The sequence below is a fragment of the Syngnathus floridae genome, chromosome 13 (assembly GCF_059516105.1).
Source record: "Syngnathus floridae isolate MCC-2025c chromosome 13, RoL_Sflo_1.0, whole genome shotgun sequence".
Taxonomy (NCBI): Eukaryota; Metazoa; Chordata; class Actinopteri; order Syngnathiformes; family Syngnathidae; genus Syngnathus; species Syngnathus floridae.
The window spans coordinates 10,445,539-10,463,391 of NC_142425.1; the positions used below are offsets into that span (position 1 = coordinate 10,445,539).

The 17,853-nt window shown below is 46.1% G+C and overlaps 1 protein-coding gene across 16 annotated transcripts in view; it reads left to right on the top strand.

Moving 5' to 3' along the window:
* The first annotated feature begins 204 nt into the window (after positions 1 to 204).
* LOC148388653 (uncharacterized) overlaps positions 205 to 17,853 on the top strand; it is a 91,525-nt gene continuing 73,876 nt past the window's right edge. For 14 of the 16 annotated variants that reach the window (XM_088393457.1, XM_088393459.1, XM_088393463.1 and 11 more), the window contains exons 1-4: positions 205 to 402; positions 1,025 to 1,169; positions 6,557 to 6,659; positions 8,570 to 8,656. In XM_088393457.1, coding sequence (XP_088249583.1) covers positions 6,628 to 6,659; positions 8,570 to 8,656 — 119 coding nt within the window. In that variant the 5' untranslated portion in view covers positions 205 to 402; positions 1,025 to 1,169; positions 6,557 to 6,627. Of the gene's footprint in view, positions 403 to 940; positions 1,170 to 6,556; positions 6,660 to 7,873; positions 7,998 to 8,569; positions 8,658 to 17,853 lie in introns of all 16 variants that reach the window. The other 2 variants (XR_015861996.1, XM_088393460.1) reach the window with 2 other exon arrangements.

The window sequence follows — 17,853 nt, forward strand, 5'->3', positions numbered from 1 at the left end:
CTCCTCGATGGCTGAATGACGTCATTATACTCGAGGATGGGGCAAAACATTAACATTACATTTTTTCCATCTGAAAGTATTTAAAAAAACGAAATTCAGTGTGGAAAATAGTAAACATCATTTTAACCTAAAAAAAATAAATATTATAATTATTGTTTTTTTCTAACTCTCCCGGAAGTTCTTCGTCCATTTCCTGTGATTAACTGCCGGCGACGCACCTGTTTGATAGTGTTGCGCGGCAAAAGGCGTTATGTCGCAAACTACAGAAATTCTAAATATACAAGCTTCAATTTAAAAGTTCTCAAGTCGGTATCAAACCCAAAACTACGAAACTAAAAGACAATACGTAGAAGGACGTGGACTTCGCCGTTTTTTTTGTCCCCCTCATCCCGCTCATCACTGGTGAGTTAGCTTACTTTCCGTGAGTGCTGCTGCTAATGTCCGTCGTGTTTATGAAAACGCAACATTGAGGCATGAAAAATCATTAAAAACAATAACTCACGACAACCAGTCATAAGTTAATGTTGAATAACAATATTTAATTTGACACTCGTAATTTAATGGATTCAATTTACGGCCAGATAAGTGGCACTGTGTTTAAGGATACGTTTAAAACTAAGTTCAGTCATGAGCATTTTGATTAATACCTTTCAGAATAAGAATGTTTAACAATAATTTACATTAAGTTTAGAATTTGTTGGAACGCAACAGTTGGAGTAAAATCCCTTTATTATATTGTGGTTGGTTTGATCTAAACAGATACTTAAAGTTATTATTGTTATATATTTTTTTGCCGGCATTAAAATACAACAATGTAGATTGTTGACACATTGGAGCAAAGTTATTTTATGTGCTGCATTTGATGTCTTTCTCATAATTACAGTATGTGTGACACATGGAATCATCCAGCACATAACTCCAATCCCTATTGGAATTTCAGTTTTGGAATGCCAATGCTGTGTAATTTGGGGTCCAGATGTGTTTTGTCGGCCCGCTGGTTGAGCCAAGCTACCCTGGGTTGCAGGACATGTGTCAGACCTGTTGGTGAGCCGTCACAGACCATTGTGGCAGTTTGTGATTGATGCGGAACAGCGACAGAACAGGAAGAATGATGGCGACAGGGCAATGGGAAAAGGAAGAGAATCGAAGCTGCACATAGACGTTGAAAGGTAAATATACATTTTTTTGGAGCCTTTCGAGAACCCTAAATGTCACTGATGAAGTGATAAAATAGCTCTGCTCTTGGGCCAAAAATGTCTACCACTAAATGTTCTGCTCAGCAGATTTATGATGAAATGGTGGTTGATAAATGTCATGCTGATGTCAGTAGGTTGTGTACACGGAGGGCTAGTTTGACGCTACAATTAGCCAGCCGCTAACATTCAACATTTTTTTTTAATCAAATCAATAGTTATCTCCAACAATGAGTTTCTAATTTTTTATACTTGTGCCAATATTCTGTCAGAAGCTCTTACTTTCTCGGCCCATGAACAAAAAATGAAACTTTATATTCATCAACATGTTTCAAAGAGGCCCCACCTGCTGCTCCATTTGTCTAAAAGCAATAGTATTTGCAAATATACACTGGCCACGAGTGAAGCTGCTCTCCCATTCACAGTCCTTTCCAATTATCCTAATCCTTCCTCCGACCCTGTGATGTTTCTTCCTATTTTACCCCTCAACAGTCGCCAAGGGATGTAACGGCTAATGTAAGAAAGGTAATGGTCCTCCTCTTTCTCTTTGCACCCCTGCTCCTCTCTACTTGTGCTCGGTTGTGTTCCCTGTACCTTAATTCAATTCTACATGCTTTTCTTGGCTGGACCAGACTCTTTCTAAAGTTTCCCCCTCTTGTTTTCCCCCATTAAATCACTCTTCACGCTTTTTTTTTTTCTTCACCATAGTTTTGCTTCCAAAAAGTTCGATTTCTTTCCGTACTCTCCGTCTCTTTTGTCCCACTTGGTCTGCTTTTACTGCTTTGTCTGATTTGCTACCTCTGGTTCGTTCCGAGACCGTCTCGCTCGTCATCTCGGGCCATCTGCCACCGTCGGAGGGAGCAGTTTACTGGGAATGGGAAGGGTCATGTACAGGTTAGGGATATCACTTCACTCTATCGTCTTCTATTCTGTCCTTAGTTGCCACTCAACTCACAAGTTCGTCTCCGTAGATCCCCCCCCCACCCCGGTCTCCACAGTTGTATTTTCTTGAATGTCATAATTCATACACTACAGCAGAACCTCCAAGGTTGAAAATGCATTTGTTTGCTTTTCGAATCAAAATCAAAAATGGTAAAAAGTGCACAGTCAGTTTTAAATAAGTTAACACAATTAAATTAGAATACATAAGATAAATACGTTAAAATAAATAAATGAAAATAATGTGAATGATATACAACATGACTGTTTTTGCACTAAAATCCAGATTTTATAAGCTCCACTGTAAATGACTCATGCCAGAAAGTGTGTGTATGTTGATGGAGGATGATGTAAATCTGTGATGAGGCTGCTGCCCAAGAGCTTTGTGTACACAGATGCATGATGAGCACGACACACAGAGTGATGGGGAGGAAAGAGACAAAAAAGGGGAAGATTGTCATAGTGTGTGTGTGTGTGTGGGGGGGGGGGGCAGCTGAGAGGATCATCTTCCCTCCTCCTCCCTGGCCCCAGCCAGAAGCCCCCGGGGGTCCCTTGGTTCCCGAGGAAAAACATCTCAGGCCCCCCCATCACCCCTGAACCTAGCGCTGGGCTGTTTACCTTGGCCTGGCTGCCTGACAGCTTTACTGATGTTACATACAGGCACACAGGGACCCTGAGTCAGAGAGGGCGATGGTGGAGACGAGGAGGAGAGATGCCGAGCGGAGGAGTGCGAGTGGGTGGAAAGTGAGCAAGAGTGGCACAAATTGAGGTGAAAAGGATAAAGGGAGGGGGGGGCGTAGAGACGGAGGTGCAAGGAGGGAGCCAGTGTTGCCTTACCGTGATCTTAATCACCTCGATCAGATCCATTTGGCAGATCTCCAGAGGAGGGAGCCGCTCAGAGGCCAGCGGAGTGCAGTCTGAAAGAAATATTGTGGACAAAAACGCCCGCGCTAAAAATACAGGCATTAATTTCCATCGGCCCTCCGAGCGGATCGCTGTGTATATAAAGCAATATTTTGTTTTCGGGATCATTGCTCAGGGAAGTATGTGGGATTCGAAAAGCAAATGTGGACTGGAGACTCACTATTTTGACAGGAGGTCGTGTTACTCATTACGCCGCGCTGAAAAAATGTAGAAGCACTTTTCAAACTGTTAGGGCATTCCTATACAAACATTGGCGAAGCCATTTTGCAAAATAGATGAAGACACAAAACTTTACAATAAGGACAGTCCCATCAATCTAACTGGAATTTTCATTTTTTTCGGATAAATGACCGTTCAGATGTGCTCTACCAAAGCGGCCTTCATGTGTGGCGATATCCCGTCTATACATTTGCGTAGGCGTGAGTTTGTTCATATCTGAGGCGAAAAGTTGGGCCGGGTAGGGCCGTGGGGGCTTCCACAATAGGGTGGGAGGTCTGTTTTGCAGCCCAGAGCACCGAGTCTTGTTTGTCTGTCTTGAGCAGCTGGACAAGCTGTAATAATACAAACAGGCCTTTGAACAGGCTGCTGTGTTGTGCCGCTTCGGCTTGGGTTACATCCCACACACACACGCTTGCTCACAATAGCAACCGCACATAAGAAAAACAAAACGACACTCCAAACTACAAGTGTTCACGCGATGGAGAGATGCATGCAAAGTGGTGACACCAAAGAATTCTTAAAAGCACTCAGACAGTTATTATAGATATATAAACCTCGCAAGGAAATAGCCGCCCCCCCCCGAGCGCTTTCATTTGTCCCGACGCGATTGATCTCCTTAAAGTCTGCGCTCGACGCCTTGTTTGTGTGTCGTCACTTGTTTGTTTGCTTGTTTGTGCAGAGCGACGGGTGGCTTGCTTGCTTGTTTGTTCACCGCTGATCATTTGCACCCATGAATCACTGTGTGTGTGAGTGGGGAGGGGGGGGGGCACCCAACACACACCTCATACCACCTCCTCCAACTGATTTAGCCTTGCACAAACACATCAAGCTCACCTCGGAGAGGGCACGAAAACGTGTCCAATGTCGTTCCGCATGGCAACACAGACTGATGGCTGATGGCATTGACTGATTATAAATTGGAGTTTCCTTTTTTTTTCCCCCTAACAAATACCTGCCATTCAAATATTTGTGTGGAGACTTTTCATATGCCCCCACCGCTCTTACATTTATACTGTTTGATGCTCCAAGAGGAAAAGAGTGTTTCCCTCTTGGGCAGACTAATTACTGGTCCCTTTCAGAGTCTATGCTTGGTGCACACATTATGAGGAAAAACAGATTGCATTCGCTATGACCCCCTTTCACCAATCCTTTCACCGACTCCCATGATGCATCTGCTCAGAAACACTTAAGGCCCATAAAAAGAGCACACGCAAATGTTTGTTTAGTCCCACCAGTGTGGATTTTGGTAAAGAGAGTGATGGTAAGATGGAACTAGTCAAAAATAAATTAGTAGTCACTGTCGCCACTGTAGGCGCAACCCGGCAAGCTGTCAATCAATCATTCCGTCCCATTCACCCGGGCAATGTGTGAAATGGATTCTATTCGTCAAGTTAGTCACACAAAAAGTGAAGTATTTCAAAAGCATGCTAATGTTTTTAATGACACCTCTTTGCTTCGGACGGGATTTGTGCATTTGCCGAAAGAACAGAGGGCAAAGTTGAAACAAATCAGCCGTCACCTGGATGTGGAAATCATGACACGAGGGCCAATTACGTCTGACATTTGCCGTGAACTCTAAATAAAGGCAATTTGCAGCTCATTATTTTTACTCCCACATTCAAATTAGATGCAGGTCTGGCAACGCAGACCCGCCGTCCGTGGGAGCCCGGGGACGGGTGGCCGCTGGGGGGGTTGAGTCGAAGTAAATGAAAACACCTGTTTAGCAAAATAAGCTCTGTTTTGGTCTTTTTTTTTTCTGCTCTGACCTCATGTTTAACATAACTTATTGCAATTACTTATCAATTACAATATTGTTTGTACTATTTTTGCTTTAGCAGCTTCCGTAGGGCAAAGCAGGACTCGCAAACAAAATGGCCGTGTTTACAAATGCACAGTCAGTGGGTATGGGAGGGGAGGGGGGGGGGGTCACGGGCATGAGGATTTTTGAAAGGACGGCACATCTGCCCAATCCATTCGGAAGCGCGCGCGTACGCCGTGCGTGGCGTGTTTTCACTGCCGGCGTTGGCTCGGGTACGCACAGCACAAGTGGGATCGAGTTTCGTCCGTATGCGGTGGGGGGCCGTCTCCAGTTTGACGCGTGATGATTTAGTCAGGTGCGAGTGTGCATTTGGAGGGAAATAAATTAAGTGAATTTATTTTTATTTTTTTTTTATTTTTATGAGGCTTCTGTCTCCCCCCCGGCTGTCTGTAGGTTCAGCCTCCCTCCCGCTGTGCACTGTCAGCCCAATTGATGTGTTTATGAAGAGCGTGGCAGCGGGAGAAAACACATGTGCATCAAGATGTTGTGGAAAAATGACAAAATATGTCTCCTTCACATTCGGGTTGCCAAATTGCCGCCGCACGGCAGGTGTGTGTGGTCGGAGAGCTCGGACGACTGTGTGTATAAAAAGACGATTCGGTTGAGAAGCGGGAAAGCCAAATCTTGCGTGACCTCTGACCTCAGTTTGGTTTCCCTGCTACTGCTCCCACATGTGGCTCCAAATGACTGGTCGGACTCTCTTCGTGTTGATCACTGTCTCTTTGTGTGTGGGTTCATGTGAGTGACCTGACTGTCTGTTTGCCTGCCAGCCTCTGACTGATTATCTCTCTGTTTATTTGCTTTCAATCAACTGCATTATCAGCAATTAGCGACATCCATTGAGCTCAAGTCTAAAGACTAACATGCGCTCTGAAGTACATTTTCACATACTCGTCCCACTGAATACTGAGTACCAAGTCCGTTTAATGCAGGGACTGCTTATAAATAATCTTAGGTAAACTGTTTAAATAATTTTAACTACTGGCGGAGCTAGAGGGGGGCACAGAGGGGCCACTGCCTCCCAGAGTATCAGGCCAGATAATTGACTTTTGGGTATTTTATGAATATTAAAAAAATAGTTTATTTACTGTCAAAAAATAAGTAGTTATATTGTATGAATGTTAAATTTGCATTGCTCTAAGTTTGATATATTTTTTAACAAATTATTATATTTTCAGTGTGGTGCCTCGTGTCCAGTTGGGCACAGGGTGTTGCCAACCTATTTTCATGGTGACTGCAGTTGACGATCTTTTATTGAGCTCCAGATAAAGAGCAATTGCTCATTGTGTGTATCGCATTTAAAGTAGTGACATCATCTGCCAAGTATTTGATACGCTCCCCTAAAGTCTGACATATCTAATCTTCTGATAGCGTGTTGGCATATTAAAATGTACTTGATATTTCACTTATCACCTCATACAACGTCCTTCCAATACAACATCTCGTCTTTTACTTTGCACAGGAAATCATCAGACAAGCCTCGTCTCCCGGAGAGTCGCCGCGAATTTGCCCGGGCCCGCCTCGGCGCAACAGATGATCGAAGTAGATTGGCGACTTTTACTGAGGTGGGTCAAAGTCTGCTTCCTTTATGAGTTGTTACAACATGAATGGGAGCACACAGAGACCCAATGAGAGCGACAGGGGAGGGGAGGGGGGAGAGGGCGTAGGAAGTGAATGGTGTAGTTTTTCTCAGCTCTAGCGCCCCTGAGCAAGGTGAGAGGTGGGGGGCCAGGGGGCACCGGCTGGGTGGTCACCATGATCGGCACTGCGTGTGTGTTTATGTGTGTGTTAATGGCTCTATGTGCTTGAAAGTCAGAAAGAGAAAGGGGTTCTCTATGCTAAGTATCCAGCCATGGGAATAATCAAATGCCTCTCATATTTCCCCTCTCGCCGCTCGTTTGATGCTCCGGCCTCCCTCTTCTCCTCTCTATTCTTGTTTTCCAATCACTTTTCTCACCCTCGGACTGCGGCTTCTATTCTTGTGTCATTGTTATTCCACGCTTCGCTTAGCCACGCACATTTTCTGAGGTTTGGCTCTTTATGGGCTGCAGAATGAGGTGTAGACCAAAATGACTACCCTAATGGAGAACCCGCACGGGTCCTAAAACAACACGCAGCGTTTAGCCAACATAACTCATTCCTTTTGCTCGTAAAATACCCGGGCCTAATAAAAAAGGGCATCAGGCAATGAAAGTTGAAGTGGCTAAATTCTTTCGGGCTCTTTGTAAGAAAAACACATAACACAGAGCTTTTATAGAAGGCCGTTCGAGGATGTCATTTTAGAGGAAAAACAACTTACACTTGGAAGTTGTTATCGTAATTCGGCCGGCTTGGCGAGGGACAACGGAGAATGGGTCAAATTTGAGATTTATTTGCCTGTAATTATGTCCGTTTCATTTTTTGGTTCGTATCAGTAAAATCCAAAGATAACAGATTCTACATTTTCATCACAGTCGACCTTTAATTTCAGGAAGTACAATCAGGGCTGGACTCAAATCGAATTCAAATCAACACCGCAATGCAGTCGAATGCAATTTTCAAATCGCAAAGGATGCAAATTTTAAAAATAAAACGCCTGCTGTACCAAAACTAAAGTGATAAGTTTGCGCCACACTGGTTTGCTGGAATTTTATGAAGTTTTCGTGAGAGCTTTGAGGCAACATTATGACATCGTCACATTGTTTTTCTTGCCCTACTCATCTTCTGGCACAAGTAGTCCCGTCTTTAACGGCCTTGTCTGTTTTGAGTTGAAATCTTCTGAATATGTCATTTGTCCCAGAATTCAAGTCCCGGGCCATCTGATGCTTTGCATGCAACCTTCCCTTTGGCCCGAAGTTGGATCAAAAGTGTGACGGCGGTGCGGGCAACTTAGCAGCCAGTCAAGAACTAACTTCTGTCATCAGGTGCGGCCAAACCTAAACACGAGCAGCCACAAAAGCGTATCCCCCTCTTAGCCTTCCACTACACTCGTATCGACTTCCCAAACCAACGGTAACCACGCGCACATGTTCTTGCTCGTTCGGCGTTAGCTTGTTCGCACCCATCTTTGATCTTTTCTTCTTGCAATGTCAATCTCGGGGGTTTGGGTCGCTGTCAAACGATCATATTGAGCAGGAGGAAAAAAAAATGATAGCATTGTCAACGTAGAAAGTGGGACCCTGACATGAAATACTTTTGTCATTTACCACTTTGGACTTTTTCCCCCTCTTACGCTAGGCATCTGCGGTTCTGTTTCAGAAGTGTTGTTTTTAAATTCAACCTCACACTGCATAAGTTAAGCGCCCGGCTGAAGTGCACTCTACAAACTGTCCGGGGTTGCGCTGTTCCACTTAAATTCTATAGGCGGTGGTAATCCACATATCAACGCACTGGCGGAGATAGAGGGGGGACCACGAGGGCGCTGGCCCACCCTGAAAGATGCTCTGACCCCAACTGCCAGGACAGAATTTTAATTTTAATTTTTTTATTCTTACAGACGCTCAGAAATGTCCTTTTTTGTACTGACCACTACTGCCACCTATAGGACTGGAGGGAAGTCATCTTCATTGAGCCTTTTCCTCAAAGTAAGTGCCATCTTTCTGTCTTCTTCCTTTTTTGGGTGTCTCCCAGCGTCTCTTGTCAGTTTTCGCTCCGACAGCAAACGTTGTGTAACTACTGGGGTGGGGACTATATTTTGTCATCATTTAAACTCTTTGGCAACTCAGTGGAAGTCCTTGGTGTTGATTATGTTGACAGAATTATATTACTGACAGATGAACATTAGATAGTAGTGTTACTGGAAAGGGTAAACTGACGCCGCACACACACACGAGATGCTGTCGGAGCCTGCCCACACATGCTTGTTGTCCCTCTGAGTCAGACTGGTTGACACATGGATGGCTCTGACAGCCACAAGTCTGTGCTTTGAACACACAGTAATGCCAGATAATGTCGGAGTGCCGTTGCCAGATGAAACCCTCGGATTGAATGAATGCACTTTACAGTGCTCGTGACTTACTGCAGTGGGCGCCGTTCTGTCACCGACGCTCCACTTAGCTCACCCACCCCACCTGCACGTTGAGCGAAGGCAAAAATGATCCGGGGTGGCTGATGTGATGGGAATTGGCACTATAAATAGATGATGACGCTTGGCATGGCGTTGTGGGTATCCTGACACCGAATGCCCTCCATTGTGGTCTTTTGTTTCCCGCAATGCTTCTTCTCTATTGTTGCATCGGCATGATGTGATGCTATTTCAACGATCGCCATCCACCCAACGCATTCCGCGTATGGAAACATAAGCCAGACCGGGATTTAAACCGCTCGGCCATGGAAACACAAAGGCAAGACGGGCATAAAATACAAGCACGCCTATCGTTTATCTGTTATCTCATGTCAGACGGCCTGCTTCCGTTTCGGCGTCGTGATGAATCCATTAGGCCTTTCATCCGCCCGCTCGCAACGGCCAAAGCCCATCAACAGCAACTTCTAATGTTTCCTTATGAACATACACGGAATAACTATATTTGAAAGATTAAAGAGATGGAAGGCGGCCATCGGGTCTGGCTCGTACTGCGGATCCGAATGATTTTAATCAGACGTGAAAAGAGGGTGACGTCGAGCCTTTTTTCTTCGCGCATAATTTTGGCTCGATTTGTTTCGAGAAGGGATTCCTGAATGTGTTCGTGAAACCTCGAGCTTCTGTTACACCCAAGTTTTTAAATAAGTGCGCTATCCAAATAGCCGCTTGGACTCGGACACCCGGACCGAGTCCATGGCACAGGTGTTGATTTTACTCCCTTTTATTTCGTCAGGTGGCTATGCTATATTTTATTTCGGGCAACCGCTTGACGAAATAAAATGGACTACATTCAACATAAAAGTTTTTCAGTGTAAAAATAAGTGAATGACATAATAAAATGAAAATAGTAAGAAAAAATGCAAATGTAATTGCAAATTTTAAGACTGGCTTGGAGGAGCAACTTTGACATTTGAAATTGTGGATGATTTTCAGTGCTCCTTTTAAAGTATATTGAATGGCTGTTTAGATTTTCTGATGAGTCAAAGCAGTCTTTTTTTTTTTTTTTCCCCCTTTAGCTAAAATAGTCTTCACCGTAGAGCAAATGAAACAGTTCCTCGGAACAACGGTACTATTTCATTGGCAAGCCGGCAGGAACGGCAGCGCCGGCTGGGGCTAATTACAGTTGAGCCTAAATGTCCCTCAGTTCCAATTTTCGTTCTGGCACATGTAGCACCATCAAAACAGCTCATGACTTTGGCCCTCCACTTACTTGCATTATGAGAGGAAATTGGGCTTAGCGCTGGCAAATTTCCTGCTGCTTCGGCCGGCTGCCGCTGAGGAAATACGCTGGAAATGTTAGGACAGTGACTGCGTTGCGTGTGTGTGTGTGTCCGCGTTGACTGACGGCTCGCCTCCAGGCATTCGGGTTACTTTGGTGAAGGCTTCGTTGGACATCAGAGGAGACTTTAAACACCCGTTTACCTATATTTTGTCATCATTTAAACTCTTTGGCAACTCAGTGGAAGTCCTTGGTGTTGATTATGTTGACAGAATTATATTACTGACAGATGAACATTAGATAGTAGTGTTACTGGAAAGGGTAAACTGACGCCGCACACACACACGAGATGCTGTCGGAGCCTGCCCACACATGCTTGTTGTCCCTCTGAGTCAGACTGGTTGACACATGGATGGCTCTGACAGCCACAAGTCTGTGCTTTGAACACACAGTAATGCCAGATAATGTCGGAGTGCCGTTGCCAGATGAAACCCTCGGATTGAATGAATGCACTTTACAGTGCTCGTGACTTACTGCAGTGGGCGCCGTTCTGTCACCGACGCTCCACTTAGCTCACCCACCCCACCTGCACGTTGAGCGAAGGCAAAAATGATCCGGGGTGGCTGATGTGATGGGAATTGGCACTATAAATAGATGATGACGCTTGGCATGGCGTTGTGCAGTAGCTGCAGATTGTTGTCCTTCACTCTATCTCGCTGATAAGGTGTGAAATATTACGCATCGCGTGTGTGTGTGTGTGTGTGCGCGTGCGCACATGTCGCTGGCCTTTTAAGTTGACGTCGTCGAAAGTGGAAAGAGAACAGGGAAGATAATAAATGTAGAAAAGTGAATGTTGAATGAAAATAAGACCTTTTGAGTCTTTTATATCCTGGAAAATAAAACTACAAGACAGTAAAACCATCTAGCATAATATTTACTTTAGCCATAATGGAAATTACATTGTGTTATGTTTGAAAGCCATTATATTTGTTTTAGATTGTAGAAATGGCCATTCCATCGGCTTGCCGATTAATCGGTCGGGGCCCTAGTCAAAATCTAATAAATGACAAACAGGATAAATATTTTTTCTGTGTTTTGAAACTATTAATGCAATTATGATCATTCAGTGCGTCTCTGCATAATTTGTAAAACAACTTTGACCTTTAGCCACTTCGCGCGCATTTAAAAAATCTGTTTCCCAAGTGTTCGTTAATTTCAAGTTTATGCTGCGGCATGGAGAGAAAGACATAATTCCCAAGATACCTCTCCTCCCCCACTTATCTCCTCGCCTGCTTAATGAATCGTCGCTCCTCGCGTCTGATTCTCTTCTCTGATTAGCTAGCGAGCCGGCGTAGCACCTGCACTTGTGACAAATTAGTCGCTTTGGTACTTAAATACTCCGAGGCCAGCTTGTTAGTCTTTTTTTGCTTTGTGGAATATACTTCTAAGTCTGGGAGATAGATTTTATTCGTGGATGACGACCACACATGTCAATAGGAAAGTAGTACATTGACGCCAAGGAAGCGTGTTCGTGATACATCACCCCTACAAGCATTTTGGTGGAGCATTTCAATAAATGACATGCTCGATAGAAAATATCCTCCCTTAAAATCACACTTGGCTATGACGTCCACGTTGGATTTTTTGGGGGGATTTTTTCCTCCAGCGGTTTGACAGATAAACTACGCCCTCGCAAAGTTTAAGAGAAGAACAACAGCTTACGGTGGACGGAGAACGCACTTTTACTGCCCGGACTCAAATAAAACACGAGGACTTTGCGGTCCACAGTGCAGTCGGAAAGACAAATATTATTTTCTTTACGAGCGGGAGAAGTCCGGAGACAAGCGGCAAAAGAGAAAAAAATAAAAACTTGAATGATTGAATGGCTGAAGTATTAAAGCTCGTAACTCGGACTGTGGGATCTTGGAGGGAGGTGGGAACCACAGGTGAGTGATGTCAGAGACGGAATTCACCGGGCTACGCACACGTGTAAAAAAAAAAAAAAAGTTACACATTAGACACTGTAAACTTCCCATGGCGGAGCAATTGCCTTGGTAAATCTTTACATTGGGACGCAAATTGCAGCTTAATCAGTTGTTTGAAATGAAAACTCTTAAACCTTCAAATGCAGGCAGTGAAATTCAAAAGAAGGGAAGGGGACATTTTATTGGGATGATTTTTATTTTCGGCCGCCTTTCGATTGCTCTGTTGTCTTTGTCTTGTTTTGTGTGTAAAAACAAAAGAATGGTTTGAGTGTCTTTATGATGTTTTATGGTGCGCTGGGAAGGATTTCTTTTTGTATTTCCATTCTATTTCAGCTCTGTTTCCATTGATACTTTCTTGTTAAATCCACATATTGACGGAACCTGTTTTGGATCTAAGGCTCTTTTTTTTTTTTCTTTTCTTTTTTTTTTTTTCTCTATCCCTCTGCTACTTACACTGTCATGAAGCATTTTCAAAACACCTGTGAGAGGAAAAAAAAAAAAAACCAGCCTCTTGAACTTTGTCATATAAATCTAGTTTCAGGTGTTCAGTAAATGTAAACACAGGGTCCGAAATTGGCACTAAATTGGAATTTAACACTTGTAGTCCGAATCCAGCTTCGGTTTCCTTGAAAAAAATGTTTTTTTTGCCCCTTGACACTCGGGCTGTTTGAACTCAGTATGCTAATGTTAACTTGAATCAGCTCGCCATCATCATAAGGCTCATTATCCGTCTCCCACCTTGTCAAATGATCGCAATCATTGCCCGAGCTCACACCGCCGGTCAGCGTTTCAGGAAGGGCTCGGATTCCAGCCGTGATTTTTCTCACGCGTCCCCTTGGAAGTCGAGGGGGGTGGCGGGGGGCAGCGACTACGGAAGGTCGGAGGGATGGGGCGGCAAGCAGATGAGCCCGCAGGCATCCCAGGTATGCCAGCGCTCTGCAAATGCTGGCTCGGGGGGCGTGGCCAGAGCCTTCCAGATGGGGATCTCACGCAAGTCATTACACAAACGCAAAATGTCGCAGTTTGTCCCACCGCGTCCAAATATGAACTCATCACAACAAAGAAGCTAGGCAGATGTTTGTGACATGATTGAAAGACTGAGCACTTTGCTTGCACATGTGCGCTACTCTCACTTTCCAGCTGGAGCTCTCCTGCTGGGGCCTTCTTCTGGTAGCTATTATGGCTGCATGTGGATGTGTGTCTGGGTGGTCCTGCCCCCCCCCCCCCCTAATAGTTTTATACTGTTGTGCCGCGGCGGTGCCCGAGGGTCGGTGGAGGCGGCGGGGGTTTCGCTGCGGCTCGGTCCAGGAAAGCAGACGACAAGACTAATAAAGCTTCACAGGGCCTCGGCCCATCGCTCTCAGCACTTCCTCCCCGCTGCCCTCTTTGCTCTCTGTTGCCCCCTCTGTCCAACAACCCCCCCCTCACATGTGGTCCAGTCCTAATGGGACCCAGCTGGACTCCCACCTTGTGGACCCCGGCTCCGGCGCTCCTCGCTGTGTTCTCCCTTTCAGTCCTCGACCACAGATGGCAGCGTATTCACCACCGGGGGATGTTTAGCATCCTTTTATTTTTGCCTTCCTCTTCCTCTCTGTTTTCTTCTTACTTCCCAAAGGGCGGTTTGTCTGAACTTCAGGAGTGTGACTGCTTGGGAAATATTCTCTTCCCAGTTAGTCCATTGCGACCACAGCGAGTTGTTCACACATCAGCTGCCTGAATGTGTGCCCCCTCTGTGGTGAGGTAGCGTGGGGAAACATTTGCTCCCCAGACCTCCTCGCCTTCATCTCCCCGGAGTCACACAATCGGCATGTAAACAGGGCCGTGCCAACGGGCCGTCCCCAAACTTTTATGGTACACAAGCAAAGCAAACAAACAAACTGGAGAATTTCATGCTCTCTGAAGGTTCTCACAGTGCTAGAAGAAGACGAAAGCCGGCCAAAGTTATCTCCGTTGCCGCCGCATTGGTCACGAAAATTTCTTTTTCTCTGTGTGCGGCACGTCATGCGAGATCATGTCAATGAGCGAAACACCGGCGACCGCCGCGTATGTCTTTGTGTCCCGACACGTAGCCGCAAACAGCGAGGAAAACAATAGGGAACAGAAAAAAAAAAAAAAAACTGCCCTCGTTGCTCTCTCACACATGGCCGTCATGGGATTTTTACTGTAATCACACTGAAGACAGACAGCCGTGTGCCGCAACATCTTATCATTGTCAGACCATAAGTAGATGTTCACGCTGAAGAATGGTTTGGGCTCCTGCGTGTGGTCCTTCTTGTGGCTCTTGCATATGGTGTCATAATGGTTTCCGTCCATGTCTGAGATGAAAGCGAGCTGGGCGCGGCGACGTTGGCTTGCTGCTCTTGAATACATTTCGGCTGACCAGATCCCGTCCCTGTGATCAAAGCGCGCATCGGGTTAGAAAAGTTGCTCTTCCTCTTTCTCTATTAAACATTGAAGAATAGAAGTCTGGTCAGACTGAGACTTTTGGGAGTGGAGTCGGAGGAGTTCAAAATGTGCTACCAAGAGGAGTTTTGGGTGTTTTGTCCGGATTGAAGCCATGACTCTTGCTTATGTCCACATGGAGCCCTGGAGTGTTTATGTGCGGCAGACGCCCAGGCTAAACAGGAAGGGACAAGAGAGCGTCACTGGGGACTCCGAACGGAGACCCACGTCCACCGGACCTCTCAGCATAGATTAAGTTCACCATCGCTCATTTGAAGCAACATCTCAAATGTGTCCGTCACCCCAAAACACCTGGCAATGACCTCATGCGGGTGGTAAATATCTGTCAGTGCCGAGCCGCGAATGAATTTGCGCACACGCTTGGCAGCGTGTTGCGGAAAGGAGACGGACGCTACGCTGTCCATGCGTGCTGGCTTTGAGGCAAGCTTTTCAGACAGAAAAATAAATAGCGCCAGAGGTAAGCGAGTCTGTTTGAAGTCAGAGAGCTGCCGAGTGGACTTTTGGAGACAGAAACCTGAACGCAGCCTTGTTAAGAAACGGTAATATGTGTTTGTGTGTGGCAGCAATAACACAGTTCCAGAACTCGGCTCCGTGTGTACACACGAGCCAGTGTAACCCGACGCACCCGATGATGTCAGATTAGCATTAAAACCTAAGCTAGCAAACGTGATGTCTACTATTGTTTTTTTTTTTTTTTTCGGGGGGGGGCCCAACAGAAATGTAAACAGCGGAAGGTAGCGGCAGAGGAAGAATCAAAGAGCAGAGACGTTCCATGCGCCCGTATGTTTGTGTGGCGAAGGAGATGACGACATCGGCGGCCGAGCGGGCGATGAGCGAACGGGTTCTGCTCAGTGTGAAGTCGAGTCTGTCACACAAACGTCGGCCCACAAACTCACAATAGAGCACTCAGACTCCGCCGCTGGCAGGGGGACTGAGCGCCGGCCGATGGTGGTCTGCCAAGAGCTGTCAGCTCTGTGGCAGCTTAAATGTTTAAGCACGGCAGCCCGGGAGGCGGAAAAGTCACAATCGCACTTGGCGTCGGATTTCACGTTACACTTAAAAAGCTTTTCCGCTCGGCTTTCATAAAAGAAAAAAGAAAATCCTGATCCGGTGTTCTTTATCGAAAAAATAAAAATGGCTCCACGTGTAGAAAAAAAAAAAAACACGTTTGTAGATTGTGGATTACACAGCAAAGCAACAGGTGCCACTATATAAACCGTAACTGGGAGGTAGCAATTTCGGAAAAGGAGGCAATGCAAAAGTAATTCTAGATTTTGGGGCGAATAAAAAATAAACCCACACACCATTATTAGGCTCAAAAGCAGTTTGCATGCTGATTTAAAAAAAACAAAAAAAAAAAACAGATTCCTACATGAAAAAATAAAATCCCAACAATCATTGACGACCGATCACTTTTACATTCATTGCTTTGCTCTGGTTCACTGGTGCGGCCATGATGACATTTCTCTTCCGCCAAGCGAGGCTCATCGCTTCCCCTTTCTCCCTCCATCAGAGGAGGTGGTCCTCGCTTTTTACCGACGGCCGTCTTTGATCCGCCTCTCTCTTCTCCGCTATGATTCATCCTCCCGCCGCGTACAAAAGCCTCCCCCCCACAGCCGCCCTCTCCACACCCAAAAATGCAGCTGCATTTCAGGGCCAAGCGTCAGGCTGTTGAGGAAGGAAGACCACATAAGAGGAGCAGGGAAGCAAAGAGCGGAGAAGAGCACGCCGTTTTCACTCACCTCCGCCATCCCCGGCAAGACCCCGTCTCTCGCCAGCGCACCTCCGGGGAGGGCCTTATTCAGAGACTCACCTAATGAACACTCCTGCCCTCATTCAGCCCCACAATGGAGTCCTCCACTGCCATTGAGCGCGCTCACAATGGGGAACATCGCTCCAATTAAACCCACGAGACAATGAGCCGGGGTAGGTGAAGGGGGTGGAGGTGTGCGGGTAATATCTGTGCGCATGAGGGGTCGAGCTGGGGGGTCAGCAGGGTAATGAACAGGCCCCAACCGCCGGACCTCTTCGGAGGTCCTCTCGAGTGCCGTTGCCTCTGATGTGCTATTTGGATCAGTAAGAAGCAATTAGGTGCCCATTCCCAGCACATCCCTGATCTTTCTCCTCCCCCAGGCACATGCGTTGTTTGGACGGCGGGCGACCTGGTCGTGCATTTCAAACCCGGAGCGGTGTTAAAAAGGCCTTCGTTTATGTTGACAAAGAGTTTAGCCGCGGCTTTTGGTGACAAAACAAAGTGTCAAACAAAGCCTGCGCTTCATTTTAGGTGGCTTTCAAAAAACTAGACAAAAAATTCATGGACTTAAAACACAAATGTAGCATACGGGGATTTTGGTTTGCTCTCGTGTCTTGTTTTAAAATGCCTGCCCTCTGCAGAAAGGTCACACATCTGCAAAAGGTCTAAACACATTTGTCATAACCACCAGTGATGGGCGAAAGAAAAACAAAAACACAGCGGCTGGGAAATTCTACGTATGCCTCGCGCACCGAGACGCAGAGCTTCCATAATTCCGTATGTCTTATTATTGACGCTTTGGCTGAAAATATAAAAGTCCGCCGAGACATGACATTTGACAGATAGCAAAGCCAACAAAGGGCAGGACAAAGGCCGGATCTGTTCCATGATAATGCCGCTCGCTCTCATGAATACGGCAGCGTTGGCGGCGATGACCGAAAAGGCGTTAGTGGGTCGGCATATCTATCCGGCTTTGTTTGTATGTCGCGCCCTCAAGACTTCCATCGGCAATGTATGCGTGTCCTCACGTGTCAGCTTACGCTGTTGAGGCATTTCTGTGTCTCTATCTGCATGCGCTGGCTCCCGCCGGGGCTGAAAAGTCAATCAACAAGTCTGTCAGGGGAGCCCGACACGCTCTATGCGCAGGGATCAATGGCCCTCGCTCCCCCCCCTCCCCTCCCGGGACCCTCGCTTAGCCGGTGGGGGAATCTCGAGCCACGCCAAGCTGGTTAAATCCCTCGTACTGCATTGACAGCTGACTGGAGGGTGCAGCTTTTTG